Source organism: Falco cherrug, chromosome 3, assembly GCF_023634085.1.
Source record: "Falco cherrug isolate bFalChe1 chromosome 3, bFalChe1.pri, whole genome shotgun sequence".
Lineage (NCBI taxonomy): Eukaryota > Metazoa > Chordata > Aves > Falconiformes > Falconidae > Falco > Falco cherrug.
The window spans coordinates 12,021,730-12,044,130 of NC_073699.1; the positions used below are offsets into that span (position 1 = coordinate 12,021,730).

The following is a 22,401-nucleotide window of genomic DNA, read 5'->3' on the forward strand; positions in this document are numbered from 1 at the left end:
CCACTCTTTGGGCTCAGCTGTCCAGCCAGTTTTTTACTGAGCAAAGAGTGCACCCATGCAAACTATGAGCAGCCAGTTTCTCCAGGAGAATGCTGTGGGAGTTGGTGTCAAAGGCTTTACTAAGGTCCAGGTAGACAGCTTCCACAGCCTTTCCCTCATCCACTAAGTGGATCATCTTGTCATAGTAGAGCCGATTAGTAAAGCAGGTCCTGCCTTTCATAAACCCATACCAGCTGGGTCTGATCACCTGGTTATTCTGCATGTGCTAAGTGATGTTGCCAAATACGATCTGCTCCATAACCTCACCCAGCACCAAGGTCAGACTGACAGGCCTGTAGTTCCCCGGATCCTTCTTCCTGCCCTTTTTGTACATGGGCATCACACTGGCTAAGCTCTAGTCTTCTGGGACCTCCCCAGTTAGCCGAAACTGCTGACAGATGATTGAAAGTGGCTCAGTGAGCACTTCTGCCAGCTCCCTCAGTACCCTTGGGTGGATCCCATCTGGCCCCATAAACTTGGGTCTAAATGGTGTAGCAGTTTGCTAACCATTTCCACTTGGATTGTGATAACTTCATGCTGCTCCCCATCCCCATCTTCCAGCTCGGAGGGCTGGGTACCCCAAGAACAACTGGTCTTACTATTAAAGACTGAGGCAAAGAAAGCATTAAGTACCTCAGCCTTTTGCTCATCCTTTTTCACTATGTTTCCCCACACATCAAATAAAAGATGGAGATTCTCCTTAGCCCTCCTTTTGTTGCTATTACAAATGTAGAAACATTTTTTATTGTCTTTTAGAGAAGTAGCCAGATTAAATTCTAGCTGGGCTTTGGCCCTGCTCATTTTCTGCCTGCATAACCCCACGACACCCTTGTAGCTCTCCTCAGCGGCCTGCCCCTTCTGCCAAAGGTCATAAACTCTCCTTTTTTTCCTGAGTTCCAGCCAAAGTTCTCTGTTCAGCCAGGCCAGTCTTCTTCCCTGCCGGCTCATCCTTCGGCACAGGGGGATGGCTTGCTCCTGCACTTTTAAGATTTCTTTCTTGAAGAATATCCAACCTTCCCGGATACCTTTGCCCTTAGGACTGCCTCCCAAGGGTCTCTCTCAACCAGTTTCCTAAATAGGCCAAAGTCTGCCCTCTGGAAGAACAAGGTGGCAGTTCTGCTGACCCCCCTCCTTACTTCTCCAAGAACTGAAGACTTTTACCAATTCTTGATTTCTGTGCCCAAGATAGCCTCCAACCATCACATCACCCACAAGTCTTTCTCTGTTCACAAACAGGTCCAGTAGGTGCCTTCCCTGGCTGGCTCACTGACCAGCTGTGTCAGAAAGCTGTCTTCCACATGCTCCAGGAACTTCCTAGGCTGTTACCTTTCTGTTGTATTTCCAGCAGACATCTGGTAGGTTGAAGTCCCCCATGAGAACAAGGGCTAGCAATTGTGAGATTTCTCCCAGTTACTTATAGAATGTTTTGTCTGCTTCATTGTGGCTCGGTGGTCTATAACAGACTCCCGCCAGGATATCGGCCTTGTTGGCTTTCCCCTCATTCTTACCCATAAACATTCAATGCTATCATTACCAACATTAAGCTCTAGACAATCAAAACACTCCCCAACATACATGGCTACCCCACAACCTCTTCTTCCTTGCCTATCCCTTCTGAATAATTTATAGCCAGCGCTCCATTCCTGTGAGCCATCCTACCATGTTTTCATGATGACAACTGTATCATAGTCTTCCTGCTGCACAATGGCTTCCAGCTCCTCCTGTTTGTTGCCCACGCTGTGTGCATTGGTGTAGATGCACTTCAATTAGACTGTTGATCCTGCCATCTTTTTTGGGGGGAAAAGCCCTAATTCCTACACGACCATTCTCAGATGCTTTTGTGGTTTCTAACACTTGCATCTTTGCACCTGCATGGACCTCCATTCCCTACCTCCACTGAAGGACCTCACTAGCACATTGTCCCTCAAACATTGATGCGCCGCTTCCAGGCTTATCTCCAGTGTGCCTGGTTTTATCCCTTTCCCCCTTCAAATCTAGTTTAAAGTTCTTTCAATGAGCCCTGCTAACTCCTGCACAAAGATCCTTTTCCTGCTTTGGGATAGGCATATCCCATCTGTTGCCAGCAGGCCTGCTGTCGTGTAAACAGATCCAGGATCAAAAAACCCCAAATTCTGCTGGTGACACCAGGCTCAGAGCCAGATGTTGATGTGCTGGCTCTTGCCGTTTCTTCCCTCAACATTCCCTGTAACTAGTAGGATCCAGGAGAACACTGTGTGTGCTCCTGATCCCTTAACCAGTTGTGCCAGGGCCCTGAAGCCTCTCTTGATTACCCTCAGACATCTTGTTGCAACTTCATTACTACCTATCTGAGAACTCAACAACGGGTAATAATCTGATGGCTGTACGAGGGCAGGAAGCCATCTCTCCATATGTTCATCCCGAGTCCCAGGGAGGCAGCAGACTTGCCTAAGTGGCGGCTTTGGTCTACTGTGGCAATGACCCATCTTTTTTCCGTTAAGGAAGCAGTTTTGACACAGGGCATAGGCTGATTTGGCCTCTGCAACACTTCCACACTAGGTGAACCATTGGTGTCATTATTTCTGGGTTCCCCTTGCAGACCCTCATAACTGTTATGCCCGGGCACATGGGGCAGTCACAAAGGGGACACACCTGCTGCACTGGAACCTGTCATCATTGCCCCCTACTCCTTCAGTCACCATGTCTGTCACAGCACTCTCAAAACTCAAGCTGCAACAAGACTTTTACCACCCATACCAGGTTAACATCAATAAGTAGCTCCAACACCTTGCCCTGGCACGGCCACCAATCCCCCACAAGGTTTCAAAGGTTCACCTACTGTGTTATCTCTTCCTACTCTTCAGGCCAGTCCATCTGCTTCTTGCCTCTGCTGCATCCTTCTCCTTGTCTCTCCTACATCCAGGGCACCCTCTCTCCTCCCTCTGTTTCTTCCAGGTCTCTCTCCACTGACTACACCTCTTCCCTACCCCTTAGAGCTATTTAACCACTTAGCAGGAACCAGCCACAGCTGCACATCATCCACATCATCCACCCCGCCGGCCCTGAAGCCAGCCCACAGCTGTATTTTATCAATGTTAATTAACACGCCTTCGTTCCTCCACACATGTCCAGCCAGACAGAGAGCATAGGGGTGACTCCATGTTATTTGTCCTGTCTGCCTGTTGGGCTTGCCTCAGGGAAGGCAGGGTGCCATTCCAGTAGATTATCTCTCTCTCCCCCCGAGATGCTCCTCAAATTACCCCCCCCTTCCGGAGCTCTGTCGCACCTCCCACGGCTGTGCTCGGCCGGTGCTGGTGCAAGAGCAGGGCACAGCCTGCACCGGGGCGGCTGCATGTTCCCACCAGGGCTCTGTCTGGCCAGCGACATCAGCTCATCACACAGCCCTGCAGTCTTGCCTCGTTCCTTTTATTTTTTTTGGCCTGCACCAAAAGATAACTACTAATAATTTCTCGGAGAAAAAATTATGTAAGACTAACACAGTTTTCATCACAGGTCTGCTTGTGGCCTAAGATCTTGATTCTAGTATCATTTAAAAAATCATAAGATCAAGTGTTAACCTATTCTGCTTAATAGTAAGATTTTGAAAGGTGAATGTAATAGAATGCAAAGATTTTGTACGTTGCTCGGGATGCTCAGGTTTCTGGGCACTGAGAAATCCAAGATGCATCCACTGCAGGTGTACAAGTTCTACTCAGTCATACACGTGACGTGAGCCAACACTTCCATGAACTATATCAACTAAATTGCTTGTGTGGTGCATGGATGGACAGTACCCGCACAGTAAATGTTACGGTTTCAGAATGTCCCAAGTGAAATATTGATACAGCCTTCCAAGCAGACTGAGAAGTCACGTACAAGCCAAACTTTCTGTATTGGTGAGCTTTCTGGTACGTGAAAAGATAATAGGCATTATGACTACAGGCACTGTATGTGTTAATAATTTATCAAAATAGGTAAGCCTTAATGGTGAGCTGCAATTTTTATGGCACTGATTAAAAAAAAAAAAAAAAAAAAGACAAAATAAAAGACATAAAAATAGAAGCTTATAGCCAAAAATGACATTTCAAATGTTTGTGTGTCTGAGTGCACTCAAAAGTATGCATTTTCTATCCAGGCTCGTCAATAAGTTAACAATATCACTGCATATTAAATCATGTAGTCAATGTGTGCTTACTGCAAAACATGTTAGAAAACGTAAATATCTAATGAGCTAGACTGCTAACATGATAAAGTAAGAAGAGGGTATTTCAGATGTGGTTTGTTGTGTTGTTTTGCTGTTGTAAGAGTTTTATTCACACACAGATTGCAGATCCTATTATGCATAATGAATGACAGTAGGAAAGAAATTTTTCTCGTCAGAGCTGTCTGATTCTAGCAATCAGAGCAATTAGAGCAATCTAACAAAAAACTTTTTGATGTAATTGATATGTCATGAGGTTAATCATATTGTGTTATAATAGGTTAGTGCCAATTATTTGTCATTACTTTTAAATAAAATACACATTCCAGAATGACTAGAGGGAATGAGAGGCTTCAGTCAGCAGCGTCCATAATAAGCTGTGTTTCTGAGAGAACAGAGTGGGGTAACTGCCAGCAGCTCTTTGGTATAAGGAATTTTGGTGGATTAAAAACTGGGACAATTGAAGCTGGTACACATTTGGAGATCTCTAAGGAAATTTCGTACGTTCTTTATGAGCATATAGGAGAACCTGCAGTTTCATTGCAGACATTTTTCATGTAACATAGTCTAAGCACATGCACAATCTCAGTACTTTTTAGATCACTGTTCTGCCATGTATTTTACAATAACCAGTGGGTTTTTACAAGGCACTACTGAAAAAAACCAAGTTAATATTGATTTATCTCAAAGATCATAGATCTCTGATTAGTATATTCATCTTTATGTCAATAAGGACATGCATATAACTGTGTTAACTTTATTCTTTAACAAGTAGTCCATCAAAGCAATGTGTTTCTTTCAACTTCTGGAAGTCTCAACCTCAAAAAATAAGAAATTATGCAGTATTTCTGCTTGATAGAGCCCTTAGAAGAGAAGAGGAGCAATGTTTCTGGAGTCAGCATTAGAACTATAGTGTACCATTAATGTATAGACTCTTAAATGGTTAATGAAAGGAAGACCAGTGGTAAATAAAAGATTAAAAGAGCCAAACATAATGAAGTGTCAGTAGAAGTAAAAGTGTAGGAAGTTTTCAAGGGACAGGCCATATTGCATTAAAATCAGAAGCATTAATTATTTTTTATTTATGAATGCACCATTTTCAAAGGAAGATTTCATCATCATTGTATATTAAAGTAAAATGTGTTCTTCTCATGGGGAACAGAGATGGCATAGTACATCATAACACTGCAGATATGTTGGGAAGGAATATGAAGTAGGATCCTATTTCATAGACATTTAAATGAGTATTGTTTTAATGAATCTTTCATTGAAAAAATTACTTATGGTATTATTATAGTTATCTAGATAAAAAAATATTTAACATTTTCTTTCCATTTCTAGTTTTTAAGCAAAAATTATAATCTTTCTTATAATATTTATATTCTATGGACATGTACTTTACAGAAGCTGACACTAAAAGGCTGTACAGATCTTTTCTAACTTGGCAAAATACTTAGCTAGAATAGCTGTTACCGATTATGGAATGTATAGTCAGCAAATGACAAAGATTATAAAGTCACAATATAATTTATAATGATGAGCAGTTAAGAGTTGTGAGACAAGTTATATGAAGAAAATGAGAAACACTTCTGTGCAAATAATGGCTTTAAATTACGACACACTAATAATGAGAACATTCGATTCAGAATGTTAAATAATTCAGTCTGTTAAATTCTAAATGCAATTTTTAACATTAACTATCACTGAATTATTTTTACTACATTATTTTTTGTGACCTCTATTGTAAGCTGTTAATTTGACATTAAAAGGTGAAATGATTTTAACAACATGTAACAGGGCATACAATAAGGTAAATGATTATGGGAAATGAAATAAAATTTAACTGGCTTTTGATCCTATAAAAAGAATCTTGCTCAGGAAAAGAGTATCCTGCTCCTGGGTGCCTCTCGGAGTGTATACGCACACATATTAACTATGTTGTGGGTAAGACTTCAGGTAGAAGAAAACATTGTGACCACAACACCAGTTCCTCTCCACAAGCCTTGTTGTGAAGTGCATATTGAGGAGGGTGGGGGAATATAGTTTCTGTTGTAGAAGAAAGCCAGTGAATACCACAAGGCCAAAGTGGATGAGTAATAGAAGAAAATAGCCAACCTGGGGTTCTTGGTTGTTTTATTTTTTAATTTTTTTTTGTTTTGTTTGTCTTGTTTCGTAGCTGTTCTTTGCTTTTTAAAGGTAAAGGTGTTAGGAACTACAACCTGTGGGAACGCTTGTGCATTTTCTCAATATTTGGGGTGGCTCCCCTTCCTGGCTGGTAGCATGCTAATATACTGAATCTTTGGGATTACCGAATTTATTGAGGTTGAGAGATTCAATTGCTTGCATTCTTGACAGACAATTCATCTGATCAGGAGAATAGGAAAATAACTAGAATAGATTCTTGAGAAAATGCTAGGAAGAGGTGAGGATCATATCTACGTTTCTTAGGACTTTTCAAGGTCAAGCTTTTCTAGAAAGAAAGTTTGGGAAATTAAAAAAAAAGCCTTCATGAGATGGAAAAAGGTGGTAGGAGTGGTTGATTCAGGTTTGGAGTGGGAGACAGGAATGGAAATTGGATGTCAGACAACACCAGGATAAGGGATGGGCTTTAGATCTAGACTGGATATTACATTACTTATCCCAAATTTTCAGACTACTTTTCCTTTTGTTCAGTACTATCTTTGCAGAATAATTATGAGCAATCTAAATGTAAAAAAAAAAAAAAAAAAGAAAAAGAAAAAGAAAATCAAAATAAGCTGAAGTGAGTTTAGGAACTTCTGCATTGCTGAAGTTGCACTGTGAAAGCTCTTTTTTTTTATTTCAGTGGTATAACAGTCTTTTCAATTTATTGCCAGCTTCTTCCATGAATTCAACAGTTTAATATTTTGTGACAGTTAAAACTTTATTTCATCTAAATGTATTTTGATTTCAAGCATTCTAAAAAAATGTATGAAAGGTCTGTCTCACACTGATACTGAAAGAAGATAGAAAGAGATACGTAACCAATAGTATTTTTGACAGTTTTCTGCCAAGTCACACTATGTGTCTTCAGCTGAGAAATGAAAAATGATTTTGTTGAACATAGCTCTATAGAGTCTAAAGAGAATTCTATGAATTTCAGTCTTGACATTTAAATTCTGTGTACAAGTAATGTCTGAGTCATGCGAAGCTCACACCATTCCACCATGCATCACTTGTTAGTGATCTTCCTTGATCTTATAAAAAACAATTCAAAGCAAATGAGTATCCATAGTTGATTTACCATAAAAAAAGGTATAAGTCAATATGAATAGCCCTATTCCAAACTCTAAAATTCTATGAAATAGCCAGCAGGAGTTTAATAAGTTCATTATAAAAGGATAGTATTTCAATATTTTTTTACAGTTTACAGATTGTTATACAGCTATCTTTTTGTACTGTTATCTTCAGAAGGCTGCCACAAGAGAGGGCATGCAGTACCAGATCTCAAATGAGGCAACAGTAGAAAAGTTAATGGGAAAGCTGAAAGAAGAAAGAGGCAGAGGACCTCATTGCTCACCCAGGCTCTTCACAGTGGTTATTGATGGAAGAAAGGGTGTGTAAGCTTGGAACAAAAGAGTATCAGACTGGATATAGGAAAAAATAATCTTTAAGGAAAACATTTTTTGACCTGAGGGCAGTCAGGAAGTAGAACAGGCTGCCCGAAGATGCTGAGTAGTCTCAATGCTTGTAGGTTTTCAAGGTGTTACCGAATGCAGCCCTGAGCAAACCTGATCTGATCTCATCATTAACCCCATTTGGAGCAGCAAGTGGAACTAAAACCCTCCCACAGCCCTTTGCAACCTGAATTATTCTATCATCTTTTGATCATACAGTACTGGGTACCCAACTGCTGGTAAAAAGAGAAGGCTTTCATAAACAGGAAAAAGGAAAAATTATTGCCAGACGGGAGAAGAGGTAATAAAGCCCTTACTACAGTAGCTTTCTCCACCTGCTTGCTATTGCAACTGTAGAAGTGTGTAGGTATGTTCAAAATTAGGAACAGGAAAGATGACAATCTACAAAGTCTGCATACTAGGCCTGGAATAGGTGCTGGGGCTAAAGCGGGGAATCTGCCAAGCTAATTTAGACAATTATGGCCAAGAAAGACCATATATGTTAAAGGTAATCTAGAATGCTTCTTTCCCTAAGTTGTGTTTTGCTTTTGTGACTGTTTTAAGAGAATTTTATTTCTATTCTTATCTTGACAGAATTCAGTAAGCATAGTCTTTTATATTTAAATCTTGTCACACCATAAATCTGAGTCATGTTAAATATGGAGGATAAAGCCTTCCCTGGAAAGGCGGGCGTAACTGGGGTGCACTGAAAAGAAATATTCATGCTACCTATCTCCCTGAATCTTCAGGTTGCTTCCACACTAGGTGTCTTTTGGTACTGTTAACAGTGGTTTATGCAGAGAAAGCTAACTCCTTTGGTATGTCTGGAACTCCTCTGATGAGCAGCAGGAAAATGGAAAATGGCTTCAAACTTTAGGGGGGTGCGATGGAAAGGAAAGTTGTCACTTTCAACTTGTCACACTAACTTAAAACATGCTTAAGATTGTCTTCCCAACATTTTTTTGATTCTGTTCATTAGCCCATGAATATGAAAGGCTGAGTACGGTTCCTAAGACTAAATCTTTTTTTTGCCTATGTATTCAAAACAGAAATGAAGCTATTAACTCTTGTGAAGTTCACAGCTAGATGGTGATGATAATGACACTGGAGGGGATGGGGAAGCAACTGTTAGTTTCACTTTAAATAAAAACGAAATAGGAAAAAAGTTATATAAAATGTCAGTATCAAGGATATTAGTAAAGACCTATGATGTATAAATATTAAAATAATTTCTGATTTCAGGAAAAAAGTGGAGTTGAATGTACAATCGCAGACAATAACATTTTTATCTTATGCAACTTTGTTTCTCTTTTAGTGGCAAAGCATTACTATAACACTGGTTGAGAAAGTGCAGATGGTTGCTGTAATCCTAGGATCTCTGTTCTTAGTAGCAAGTGTGACTTGGCTTCTATGGTCAGCCTTCAGCCCTTATGCAGTATGGCAAAGAAAGGACATCCTTTTTCAAATCTGCTATGGAATGTATGGTTTTATGGATCTAGTATGCATAGGTAAGCTCAAAATCTTTAAACAGCACAGACTGTGGTTTAAGACTGTGACTATATCTATTTTTCTAATTGGTCACTCTAATTGATCACTCCAGTTCTTTACAGATTTGTTCTCAGCTGATACCTTTGGCAAATACTGCTTTTCACAGTGTTACAAATACTGCAAAGAGAAAAGAACCAAAGAAGCTTTACTCTCAGATTAATCAAAGTGTCTCTCTGAGATCTTAGTGGTGAGAACAGAATCAATTTCAATTTCTTGAAAAAACAGATGGCTAGCAAAATTCAGGAAGTTAAACAGATGAAAAAGACATTATTAAAATAATCAGTAAAATTACATGTCAAATCTTTTACTGATGCTACTTTGCATTAGGTTGTACCATCATGAAGCACAGAAGAAACCCTTGACGATGTCTTCAAACTACATATCCAAAATTGAGTTGCACAGACTTATATAGGTCACTGTGCTACTAGTAGAGAAGAATGGAGAAGACAGGCATGAGCGCTTTGTACGTCATAAACAGTTACGAAACACTCTAATAGTGCTAACTATAGTAACTTACTTTACTATTAAAAATTCTCAAGTCATTTAACTCTAGCTGAAATCTTATAAAAGAAAACACATTTTACTGCAAAGCTATTTTGACCAGTTTTGAAATTGCTGAAAATATACTAGACCCAGATGTAAATAGAAATCAATTTCGTATTTGATGAAACAATCTTGAATTGATTGTTATAATAGCTGTTTATTTGCACAAAAAGTTTAATAATTGCAGTAAACATTAAACCACATTCTTAGAATTGCAATTCCAAGAAAATCCAGAAGTCAAATGCTATCTGGTATTTGTTTTGAGATTTCTAAGTGATCAATGTTGATGTTATCCCAGTCTCAAATATGGGAATTCAGAAGGACAGTGCTGAAATTTACTCAATAAGGTGCAAAGAAACAGAGTGATTCCTAATATCAAGGCTTTTGCTTTGATCATAGAGCCATATCATCTTTTGTTCAAGCCATCTCATTACTGTAAAAGTATTTATATTTCAGCTGGATCAGCAGTTCTGTTTATTTTTCTGAAAGAAGTCCACTCTGGGATATTTGAGAACACAGGCTTTCTTCTGTGAACCCAAATCTTCTCAGACAAAAAAATGAACAGAAATTAGGTCTCTAATACTCATGACAAGTGCTCAGCTTTTAAACAAAAAAAGGGCTCAGCTACATGTCCTCTTACATGCTGATTCCTGAACGCCACTTTTTTCAGCTTAACACTCAATATTGAGGTTTTTGCTTTTGTTTAAAAAAACACTGAATGAAGAAAAAATGTGCTTCAGGCATTCTAAATATTTAATTTATACAGAATTCTGTTCTTTTCACAAAGTTTGCAACTGTAAAAAAATTACTTTTCTGTGCATCAACTAGTTGGTATAAGCAGTTATTCAAACTATTTCCATTTCTTTTCATGTGTTTGACTTAAAACCTCTAAACCAAATTAATCTCAAGATCAGTAGAGAATGGCTATGGGTGATCAGAAATATTAGTGTATTTATCTAAAGAAGTAAACTATTGGAAGGCGAGTCTTCAGTAGGTTAGTACATGCAGTTCTGTAGCTGCTTTTCAAACCAGCCAGTCTCAAGCCACCCCTGGACTGGAAACTACTGAACTAACTTGTACCTCTCATGGCTCTGGAGCTTCTAGCCTCACTGGCACCATGCAGAAGCAAAGTAGATGTGCAGCTGCCTTCACCTACAAGATAAACTGACTTGCCTGTAATTACATAAATGTGTATTTTATAGTCCTATCATAAATAATACACGAAAAATTTTATGTAAAACTGACTATAATTAAGTATATTTGGAAACTGTTTTGTAATCACAAAGTTCAGTGCAGATGTGACTTAACAGTTTACTAAACTGTATCTAGAAATTCAAAAAGCTGTATAAAGAAGGTTTGGTAATCGTAAATTTTTGATTGTCCAGATTCATCTAGCCCACTTACTCTGCATATAATTTCAAGTAATTTGCATTCTGTAAGTTTATAATACCAGCAGTTCCTGTAACTCTTGAGAATATTTATTAATATATTCAACTTTATTAAATTTTATCTTTTTCTTTCATCATAAAGTGATTTTAGATTGATAGTTTTAATTTAAAACATTCAAATGAAGTTCTCTAATAGATGGATGTAATTATTACTTACAAATTTTTTTCTAAAAAACTCAGCACTGTCCATTATGCTGATGCCTTCCCAAAGGCATTAACATATGATTTTACCGTTATATATTATATGCAATCTCTTATATCATAAAGCTTGTAATGCTTACAGCCAGCCATAGTTATCACTTAGTATCTTCTCTCTTCTCATTTGTCTTTAATTATCCATGGCATTCTCTTAATTTTCAACAGGATTCACAGTGAGTGAATACCTGTATTCCCACTGGAATCTCTATTTCCATGAAAAATTGATGTAGGCATATGGGTTTTCCTGTGCAGCACATAGTTCAAGACAAGTGCTTGAGTTACTGGTGGTAGCTTAACCAAATAACCAAAACTTATTCGAATCGCCTTCAGTTATGCCTCCTTATGGCTTTGCATAAGCATTATGAATATTTATTTGTGAAGTGTAAATATCTGTACTTTCCGAAATGTTTTTTGTCATTATTTTTAAAAGCAGTGTGGCTAAAGGTACTGACATTGCATGATGTCTCTGAAACTTGCATATATTATGTTGTTTTCCCAATGATTGATTTATATATCACACGTAACATACCACCCACTTTCTTATCAAGTAAGTTACATGTGACTTGTATTTTAATTCTTGGTCTTGTTTTACTTTTCACCAAAAGAAATATCCCAAAGATTACAGATCACCAATATAATGTTCTGTTCATTCCAGTGTACATATTCTATTGGTATCCATTCTTCTTGTTTCACTCTAAATTTTTCCATAATTCTGCCTAACACAATAGTTTTTACTTATCAGTGTTAGTTTCAACCCTACAAGTCACTAGTTTGTACTTTCCTGCTTCTAAGCTGGGCGTAAAGCTGTTCTCTTTGAAACTTGCTGAGAGAAGTTTTCCTAAGGCAAACCTGGAACATTTTAAATAAGTAGAACTACTGCCTGTGGAACCCAGAGCTATTGCAGTGATAGTGCTAGGATCAGGCCATCCATGTAGGTGTTACCAGAGGGAGAGAGTTCATGAGTTAACATGAAATCAATTAACAATATAAAACCCTTATGTAGCCACCGAAGGACAGTAAACCAAGCCTTTGCCATCCTGCTTTGTAGACCTAGCAATTATTTCTCATAACAGCAAAGTCATACTACTTTATCTATTTTCACTGGAATATAATGATAACTACTATGATTGTGCACTTATTTAGTTAAAATGGTTCTAATAGGAACAAAAGCTTCAACAAATACTAACAGCTTACTTGCAATCCCAGAGCAATAGTACAGCTCCTTTAGAGCGTGAAAAGCAGTTGTAATGTTGCACTAGAAACATGAGTGGTGCCAGTGGTACTGTGGCAGCGGAGTAAGAGATAGGAGCCAACGTGAGGTGTGAATAGCCCTCTGAAAGGCTTTTTCTTCCCTGCCAAGGAACTCGATGCCTAGCAACATTCATGTAACTCCTTAGTTGTAAAAATGTACAGGCTGAAGCTGCTTAGAATGAACACATCTAGCTGCACTTATACCTCCCTACTCAGAAAGTCTTTTTTTTTTTTTTTTCTTCACATTAGAACTAATTCTAAATAGACTAGAAAGAGTTGTATTGCTATTTTAGAGTGGAGATATTTCACTTTAATGCTTTGAGCATTTTGTTGCATTTTGTAATATCTGTGGGCCCTAGAATAGTATTAGACATAGCATTTTGTCCAGTGGCGAAGTCTGTTTCTGAAAAGGGTCTTTTAATTCCCTGGTGAAAGTTTGTGATGTTTCTGGGAGGACATTCCAAAATGATTATAAGTAAGATTACTGTGATAAATAAGAAAACATTGGAACCTAATACCACCACACCTGAATGAGCTAGGACAAGTTTTCTGCTTGCAAAGACATTTCAGTATGAAAAATTTCAAATGATCTTATGACTAAGGGTAAGAAATCCTTTGGATAGAGTGAAAGAATCTCAGTATTTGGCAATAAAAGAAAACTATGATCTCTCCATAATCCTATTGTCTGGGTCCCACTACAGTCCCTATATCTTAACAGTAAATAAAATAAATCCGCAGAGCCTTAGGACATTTTGCCAGGTCCATCATCCCAAAACTCTGTTCCTTGTAGATATTAACTAGACAGAACATCAGAATGGCTCACAGTAGTGAATTCTAACACTTCAGCGTGGGATCATCTGGGTCAAAAAAGGAATTTTTTTTTTCCCTAGGACTGTGAAGCTATGTCCTCTGTGCTGTTGAAATCATGGTGTTTGGAACAAGTCAGTATTATTCATGGATTTATCCTTTATTTCTCTCTCATATGCTCATTCATTGCTGTGAAACTCTTAAGAAAAAAGGAGATTCTTTGCCATTTTCTTACAGCTTCATTTTAGTGACTAACTACTTATATTTGGAGCATCAGAACTTCTCCAGACCTGGAAAATCTCCATCATTTAAAACTTACCTAGATTTCCTCTTCTTTTTGGTCTTGAAACTGTTGGTGCTGAGAGAGTTTTTTTCTCCTGCCCTCTGGAGAATGTCTTTCAAAGAGACAAGAGCTATTGGAATTCTTTTGCCTCTTCTACATAGGTCTTTTTCAATCTGTAGTTTTATCAGATGGAAAATAAAGCTTTTTATGGGAGGAGTTATGAAAGTACTCTTTTTCTCCTTCAGCATTGCCAAATCTGACAACTTTATTTCAAGCTTTGCAATATTTGATCCTTTGTTTGGTAGGTAGCTCCTTTAGAGTGTCTATGACTAATAGTTTCTATTTTAAAGAAAACTTCTCTTCATAGACACTGTTGAAAAATTTTTGAAAACATTACTCCAGTAAATCCTGAAAGCTCAAAAACAGTAAAAAAGAGCTCTCAAAAAGAAGTCATCCTATGACTTTTTCTGTCATAATTTTGGGAGGATACTTTTGACTGTTTAAATATACATCATGTACCTTAATGATCCATTCTCAGCTGCTTCCTTCTCTATTCTGAAATATGTTGTTCAGGTTCTAATGGGGTGCAGGCAGATATCAAAAATCTTTACATGAGGGTAAATAGGTTCTCTCAATTTTGCTTCATCACAGTCTTAAGGGAAATTGAGCCAAAGAATACCATAATCCAGGGGAAATGATGTTCATCTCCATTATCTTTCTATAGGAAATCCAACAGAAAAAAAAGGGGGGGGGGGAGGGAGGGAGGGGGGAGGATCTTTGTCACAGCAATAAAACCATGGCATATTTGGTTTGTGGATTCTGTACATGATCAAACACATTTATCCTTTTTAAGACAATATATCTAGTCTTGAAGGTGCATTTATGTATTAACATGGCTGCTGAATTTTTAGGACAGGTTGCTTTATGTATATCTGAGAAGATGAAGATAGACATCTTGAAATCAAGAAAATTTTGCACTGAGATGCTATGCTGATACAAAATACATTTAGAAAATTTAACATTTAATTAAGTTTATATTGGGTTCGTTTTGCTGTATTGGATACTTCCATGAAATCTAGGCAACTTGAAAGCCTTACAGAGATGCTACATTTGCTATCAAGTCCTTCTGAAAGCAATCTTAGATAGTTTCTCTATCTTTTAGTGTAATGATCTTTAAAAATGTGTTCAGGGCAGACATTGCTGTCTGCGAGTCATTGCACTTGAATCTGAAGTTTCCTGTTCATACAAATGTTTTTATCATCTTTTCTGCTTGTGCCATCTGTGAATGTCTCCTTTCTGGTATCAGTTAACCACGCTAAGAGACCTCAAACACTTAAATGACAATTCTGTTGTGTAGGAACATGTGATACGCAATCTCTTGGGATAAAGAACTATATCCTGTGACACCACAGATCTATTATAGCAGTGGCCATATACAGGAAAATTTTAGGCAAGACACACACTGGACAAAAATATTATAATTGTTTTTGTCTAGGCAGATTGCTCTCCTCCCAAAGCAGGGAGTCAGAGAAAACATGTGACATTGATCAGAACTGTGTAAGTTACCAGGCTGGTTGAGGATAAACCTAATAAGAAGGCTGAAGCCCTATGTGCCTCCCTACTAAATCCATATTTTAAATACTTACACATAAAGAGTGCGTGTATAAATAAATGCACACATATACATACATACAAAAAAATGAGTTTCATTCAAGTAAATAAATTTCTTGAATGCATACAATAAGCGTACGTATTAGCTACATGGAAGTTCATAAGCAGATTGGGCTGTTGAGGACTTCAAATAATCTGTATTTTCCTTGAAGGACCTTTTAAAAATTTCCTGAGTCTCAACAAAAAAGATATTTCTCAATGTTTTTCTACTGAATTTTGAAGAGAAAAAGAAAGCCTATCATCCTTGCCATGCTCGTCATAGTTAATAAGAACATTTAATTTCTTCTTGCTCTACTGAAGCAAGACAGGAAAGTCATTATACTTACAGCTGTTTCAGGTTTTCATAAATCTTTTGTGCTCCTATGTTTTACTAAGAATGTGAAAACAGTTAGATTTGTTTGTGTCTGTACTGAATTCTACATGACACTCTTAAACAAATTTAGGACAATCCTGTTCATTACAGAAGGTCTAACCTACTTAAAGATCTACTGAAACCAGTACAAATCTCAGTAAATAAGTAGTACTTACCAAGAAGGATAACACTAGTGTAAACGGTCAATTTACAAATCTGCCAGTAAGGTTCTTTTATATTGGTTTACTTAACTCTAAATACTTTATTTAGTTCTGCATGCTCAGATTATTCTAGTATTAGTTATGTTGAGCTTTCATTCAGAACAGTTTTATTTCCTCTGCCTCCCAATCTTAAACACATGAATAACCAGTTACACTGCATATGTACAATTTATTTGAATTATCAGATTTACAGGTTAATTTAGTAGGCTGTGGCAATTGCCATATTCATTACAATGTGTTACATCTCTATTTGCATTCAAAACCCATCGACGTTTTGTACAAACTTTTTTTGTTTTTTTCTAAATTTCAGGATTGATAGTACATGAAGGTGCATCTGTTTATCGAGTGTTTAAGCGCTGGAGGGCTGTGAATCTACACTGGGATGTATTAAATTACGATAAAGCCACAGACATAGAAGAGAGCAGTCGAGGAGAATCCTCAGCAGGAAGGACATTGTGGTTACCACTGACTGCATTTAGAAACAGAAGTTTAGTTCATCCAACACAGTTAACTTCACCAAGATTTCAGTGTGGCTACGTATTGTTACATCTGTTCAACCGCATGAGACCTCAGGAAGATTCATCAGAGGATAACGGCTCTGGGGAAGTAGTGATGAGAGTGACCTCAGTGTAAAGATTATGCTCACTGTGCTACACAGATAAGGATAATGTGCCCTGATGTTACAGGACTTTGGAATGTAGTTACAATGAATGGTGAAACCATTAACACTTGAAAAAACATATACACATTTTTCTAAAATTTAATGCTTTTTATATGATCAACTTAAACACAAATACATTTTTCTGGAAAAAAAAAAAAGTCTCTTGGTTTTTATATAGTCGGGTTTATTAGATCTTTTGTTGATTTGTACCTGATGTGTATGCAGTATAGTTTAACTCTTAGGTCTCTGAATGATAAGGAAACTAATTTTTTAAGTAAAAAATTATATTTAAATGTATTTTCTTAAACTCTGGCTTTAATCCACTACTTTTATTTTTCCCACTTTCATGAGGATTAAACTGAACAACCTTCTTCCAAAACGAAACATAATGTTGACACAAGTCAAGTATTCTTCCTTTTCTGGCTTTATTTTGTTGTTGTTTGTAGCTCAGTTCAGGTGTATGAAAGCAAGTAAGGGATATATTGTCCCTTGCCTTTGAGCAGAAAGTCCAGTGGGTGTTCTACAAAACCTAAGGGAGGATGCGAACTTTTCCTTTAGCTCTCCCACGTGGACATGCAAGATGTCAGACACAACTGTGACACAGGCAGGAGAAGTCTTGCACTTCCTCTCGAGTCTCTGAGTTCTGCAGAGTGCTGGTGCTGAGCTTGTGCACAGAGGTGACATTACCTCCTGAGCAGCGGTGCTGAATTTAGCAGCCTGTGAACTTCTAGTACCATTCTAACTATAGGACATTGACATGCCTTTTTTTTTTTTTTTTCTTTAAAGAAGAAATGTACATTACAACTTCTAGAGTAATAAGTCATCCTAATGGAAACTGAAGTAGAAATAGTGCAGAGCCTTAATTTTGCCAGGTAATGAATCATGATATTAAAAATGGGCCAATATTCATCTTCATCATGATAGCTAATCAATGCTATGAAGTTTGCTTCTCTGTTTTTCTCTTGTGGCAAAAATTCTAATATAATTTAATCAAATGGAAATGGAAATAATTTCCAAGTTAATTATTAAGTCTGTTGAAGATCAAGATGAAAAAGTAAGACTAAAATGACTCTGAGAGCACCAGCTTACATAAAACAGTTTGTGATAGGATGACCTTGGCTGGCTGTTCAGGCCCTCACCAGCTGCTCCCCACACCCCCCCCCTAAACAGGACAGAGGGAGAAAATAAGATGAAAAAGCTTGTGGTTTGAGACAAAGACAAAGGCATCACTTACCAATTACTGTCATGAGCAAAAGAGACAACACGGGGAAGATTAATTTATTGCCAATTAAAATAGAGTTGGATGGTAAGAAACAAAGACAAAGCCTAAAACACCTTCCTTCCACCCCACCCCACTCGTTCTTCCTAGGCTCAGCTTCACCCCTTCACTCCCAGCTCCTCCGCCTCCTCCCCCCAGGCAGTGCAGGAGGGTGGAGAAAGGAGACTGTGGCCAGTCCATATCAACTCTTGTCTGCCACTCCTTCCTCCTCACACTTTTCCCTGCTCCAGCATGGGGCCTTCCCGTGGGCTGCAGTCCTTCAGAATAAACCTGCTCCAGCGTAGGCTCTCTATGGGCCACAGTTCCTTCAGGGCATGTCCACCTGCGGTGGTGTGGGGTCCTCCAGGGGCTGCCGTTTGGATATCACCTGCAGCATGGTCCTCTCCTTGGGCTGCAGGAGATACCTGCTCCACCATGCTCCCTCCAGAGGCTACAAGGAAATACTTGCTATACCAGCATCTCTCCAGAGTCACAAGGAAAACTGCTCGGGAGCAGCTGTGTCTGGCACAGAAAGGCTGCCCCTGCAGCTCCTGCCTCCACCTGCCTGGGCACCTGCACCCCATATGCAATTAGTTTTTCTGTTTCAAAATAAGTTGCAACCAATGGCTGAAATATTTCAGAGTTATTTTGTGCAGTAGCTGGAGTGCTGTGGCTAGAAAATTCCCTCTCAGGGGTCAACAGGCTGGTGCTGGAATCAGGGCATGCCTTCTCTTTATACAAGGCTCACATGCCAACACCAGACACGGGAGGCTTCTGTAACTATACTTGGAAATGAGAGAAATAATTTAAGCATTGGTGCTAAGAGCTCTTTATATATTCATAAACATTTAGCCAATGAACTCTACACAGGGCCCAGCGTTCTGCATTGCAGTCTCACAAGCTCAAATTTACACTTACTAAATCTACAGATGACTTTCTGCTCTTTAAACAATTAATGTGAAAAGCAGGTACATAAGCCATGAACAACAAAATACTGTCTCCAAAAAAAAAAAAAAAAAAGCCAGTTTACCAGTTTATCTCCTGCACAGCAAATTACCAATATAGGACAAGCAATCTCATTGAGAAATTATGAGAATTCACTTCTAGATTGCCTTAAAGGAGGAATGTGTGGAGAAACACATGAGAGAAACTGTGACTGGGGAAACCGGCTGTATTACTGGGAATTAATTGTTCTTAATTACTACTTAAATGAAGCCTTCTTTCCCAGAATGACCACAACTCCACATGACTAAATTGAGATCAGAGTTAGTATCTCAAAAAGCACTTGAAACACAAGGAGAATAAACCGTTCTGTGATCAATATCATTAAAAGGTTATGCTTCATGCCTTTTAGATACTTGTGATCTCTGGGATTTAAAGAGTGTTTCTGTGGTCTTTTTACAGCATCCTAAAACGAAAATTGAGAATTATACGAAAACATTCTGTTGTAAAGAAATCTTTTTCATTCACATCCAAATAATTAGTGTGTTGGAAAAAAATGACTCACCAGAAAAGATCAATATATGTAATTTAAGAGAGGACAAGATCTCTATGTACAAATATGTGAAAGACACAGGGGTCTAGAACACTTAGCAGCTTTTGAGGGAAAAAAAATGGTCCCGTTCAGAGTAATGAAAATCGGTAGTGAGAAAAATGCTTAGGGCAAATATCAGAAAAGCCTTTTTTATAGTTGAATTGGTTTATCATTAATCATTTCTATGGCCCAATAGTTTTGCATGTGTCTGCATTTACATGTTTCTGTATGTAGAAAGCAAGATCAGGAAATGATCAACAGTGACAGGATTAGCACGGGCAGGGTGCAGCTGTAAAAAAGAAAATGAAATCTATGGCTGTATTTTCCTGGAGAATGTTTTCAGTAGCAAGAGTGCCTAGTGCAGTATATGAGTATTTCTTCAATGACCTTGTGTTTGGATTTGTGCAGTTCTGCAGTACTTTGATCAGCTACATGCAAGATAGATGAATTCAAATCAGAACAGGTGCAGAGAGGGGATGTCAGGATGAAAAAGGAGTAGTGACTGTATTTCACATGAGGAAATTAGAAGAGCATGCCTTGTTCTCAGTTAATATATTGCAGAATAAAATTTATTTTAGGCAAAGAACAAGCCTAAGAAGCACAAGAACTCAAGGATACAAATAGATCACAAATAAATTTAGCTGGAAGTTCAAGGTAGTTTTAAAATATTCATAGAATGAATCACAGACAACAATTCAAGCTGGAAGGATCTGTGGGAGGACATCTAGTCCAGGCTCCAGAGTCAGCTCTGAGGTCAGACCAGGTTGCTCAGGGCTTAAGCAATCAGGTCTTAAAATTCTGTGAGGATGGAAATTGCACAGCCACCCTGGGCAGCCAGCCCCAGTTCTTGACTGACCCCAGAGTGAAAAATTATTTCCTTCTGTCCTACATCTTCTCTTGTTCCAGCTTACGCCCTTTGTCTCTCATTCTCCCGTAATGCCCCACTGTGAAGTGGATGACTCTGTCTTCTTCAGAACACCTTTGCAGGTCCTGATAGGCCTCCCCTGAAGCCATCTCTGCTCCAGGCTGAACATGACTTGATCCCTCAGTGTCCCCTCACAGGACAAGTGCTCTGGCCCTCAGCCAGCTTGGGGGCCTTCTGACAAACTTGGGCCAGTTATTTCATGTCTTTCCTCTACTGGGCTGTCCAGGGTGCTGTTGGCCATCCCTGCAGCCAGGGACACTGCTGGCTCGTGCCCAGCTTGTGCCTGCCAAGGCCCCCAGGTCCCTTTCCGCAGAGCTGCTCCCAGCTGGGCAGGGACCAGCCAGCCGATGTCCTTGCGCCAGAGCTTCCTGAGCAGGGGCAGCACTTGGTATCTGTCCTTGATAAATGTCATGAGGTTCCTGCTGGCCTCTCCCCCAGGCTGGCTAAGTCCCTCTGAATGGCAGCCCTGACCTGACTGTGTGTCCCTGCAACCTGGAATCATCTGCAAACTTCAGACCAGAACTGTCTGTCATCTCCAGGTCACTGATAAAGACGTTGAATGGGACAGGGCCCAGCACAGACCCCTGCGTTACTCCACTTGTTACTGGCCTATAGACATTGTAGGTCCCATTAATCACCAACTTCTGGATCCAACCATCCAACCAACCTTTTTACAATTGAATTGTCCAACTATTTAGATCTCAGTGTCCTGACTTTGAAAGAAAGCTGTTGTGGCAGACAGTGTGGAATGCCTTATACCGGGACTGAGGTAAATGACATCCACTGCTCTCCCTTCAACCACAAATACAGTCCTTCAAATACAGATGGCAACCAGGTGGGATAGGTATGATTTACTCTCAATAGAGTCAAGCTCACTGTTCCCAGCAATCTTCCTCTTCTGGAAACGGTCTCCAAGAGAACTTGCTCCATGATTTCTGCAGAGACCAAAGTAAAGCCAACAAGACTGTAGGTCCCCATGTTGTCATAGAATCATGGAATCATATAGGTTGGAAAAGACCTTTGAGATCATCAGGTCCAATGGTTAACCCAGGACTGCCAAGTCCATGACTGAACCATGTCCCTAAACACCACATGTGTACTTTTTTAAACACCTCCAGGGATGGTGATTCTACCACCTCCCTGGGCAGCCTGTTCCAATGCCTGACCACCCTTTCTGTGAAGAAAATTTTCCTAATATCCAATCTAAACCTCCCCTGATGTAACTTGAGGCCATTTCCTCTTGTCCTGTCACCTGTTACGTGGGAGAAGAGACCTACATCTCTCGTCCCAAATCTGGGTTCTTCACCTGGTCTGCAAGAGCTGATCCACATGTAATAGTTGAGATACTTGTTTATTGCATGTCTGCGCAGAGATGGGTGCTAGTTGGTAAATCCACAAAGCTAGCACACCTCTTAACACATAGTAAAACTTTTTATACACTTTGAGCAATTGTTTACAATTACGTTTGGCCACAATTAATTCTCATTGGTTCTTACAAGCCTTGTCTCCGTTTAAAGGTACCAGTGGTCTTTTTTTTTTCACCATGCATGTTCTGTGGGGAGGGTGCTTTTTTAATGAAGAGATTTCTTTGCTAGAGGGTGGATCTTTTATTATGTTAATTAGGATAGTTCATAAATAGTTCAAATAATTTTTTGTTTAGTCTCATTAACCATTTGGTTCTCCTTGAGCTTATCTTCTTGTATTCCAGCTTGACACATTTATGGTGTCTATTCCTTCTCCCAAGGCCATATTTTGTTAATTGTTTGTAAGAATCTAACCAACATCCTCTGTTTTTCAAATTCTTCCTTTTTTTGTCACTATGGATATTTACATTTTTTTCCCTCTCT

General features: G+C 38.9%; 1 protein-coding gene across 1 annotated transcript in view; it reads left to right on the plus strand.

The window, feature by feature from the left end:
* Positions 1-17,077, plus strand: part of MARCHF11 (membrane associated ring-CH-type finger 11) — a 36,296-nt gene extending 19,219 nt beyond the window's left edge. The window contains exons 3-4 of the mRNA XM_055706480.1: positions 9,170-9,362; positions 16,487-17,077. Coding sequence (XP_055562455.1) covers positions 9,170-9,362; positions 16,487-16,809 — 516 coding nt within the window. The 3' untranslated portion in view covers positions 16,810-17,077. The remainder of the gene's footprint in view (positions 1-9,169; positions 9,363-16,486) is intronic.
* The last annotated feature ends 5,324 nt before the right edge of the window (positions 17,078-22,401 follow it).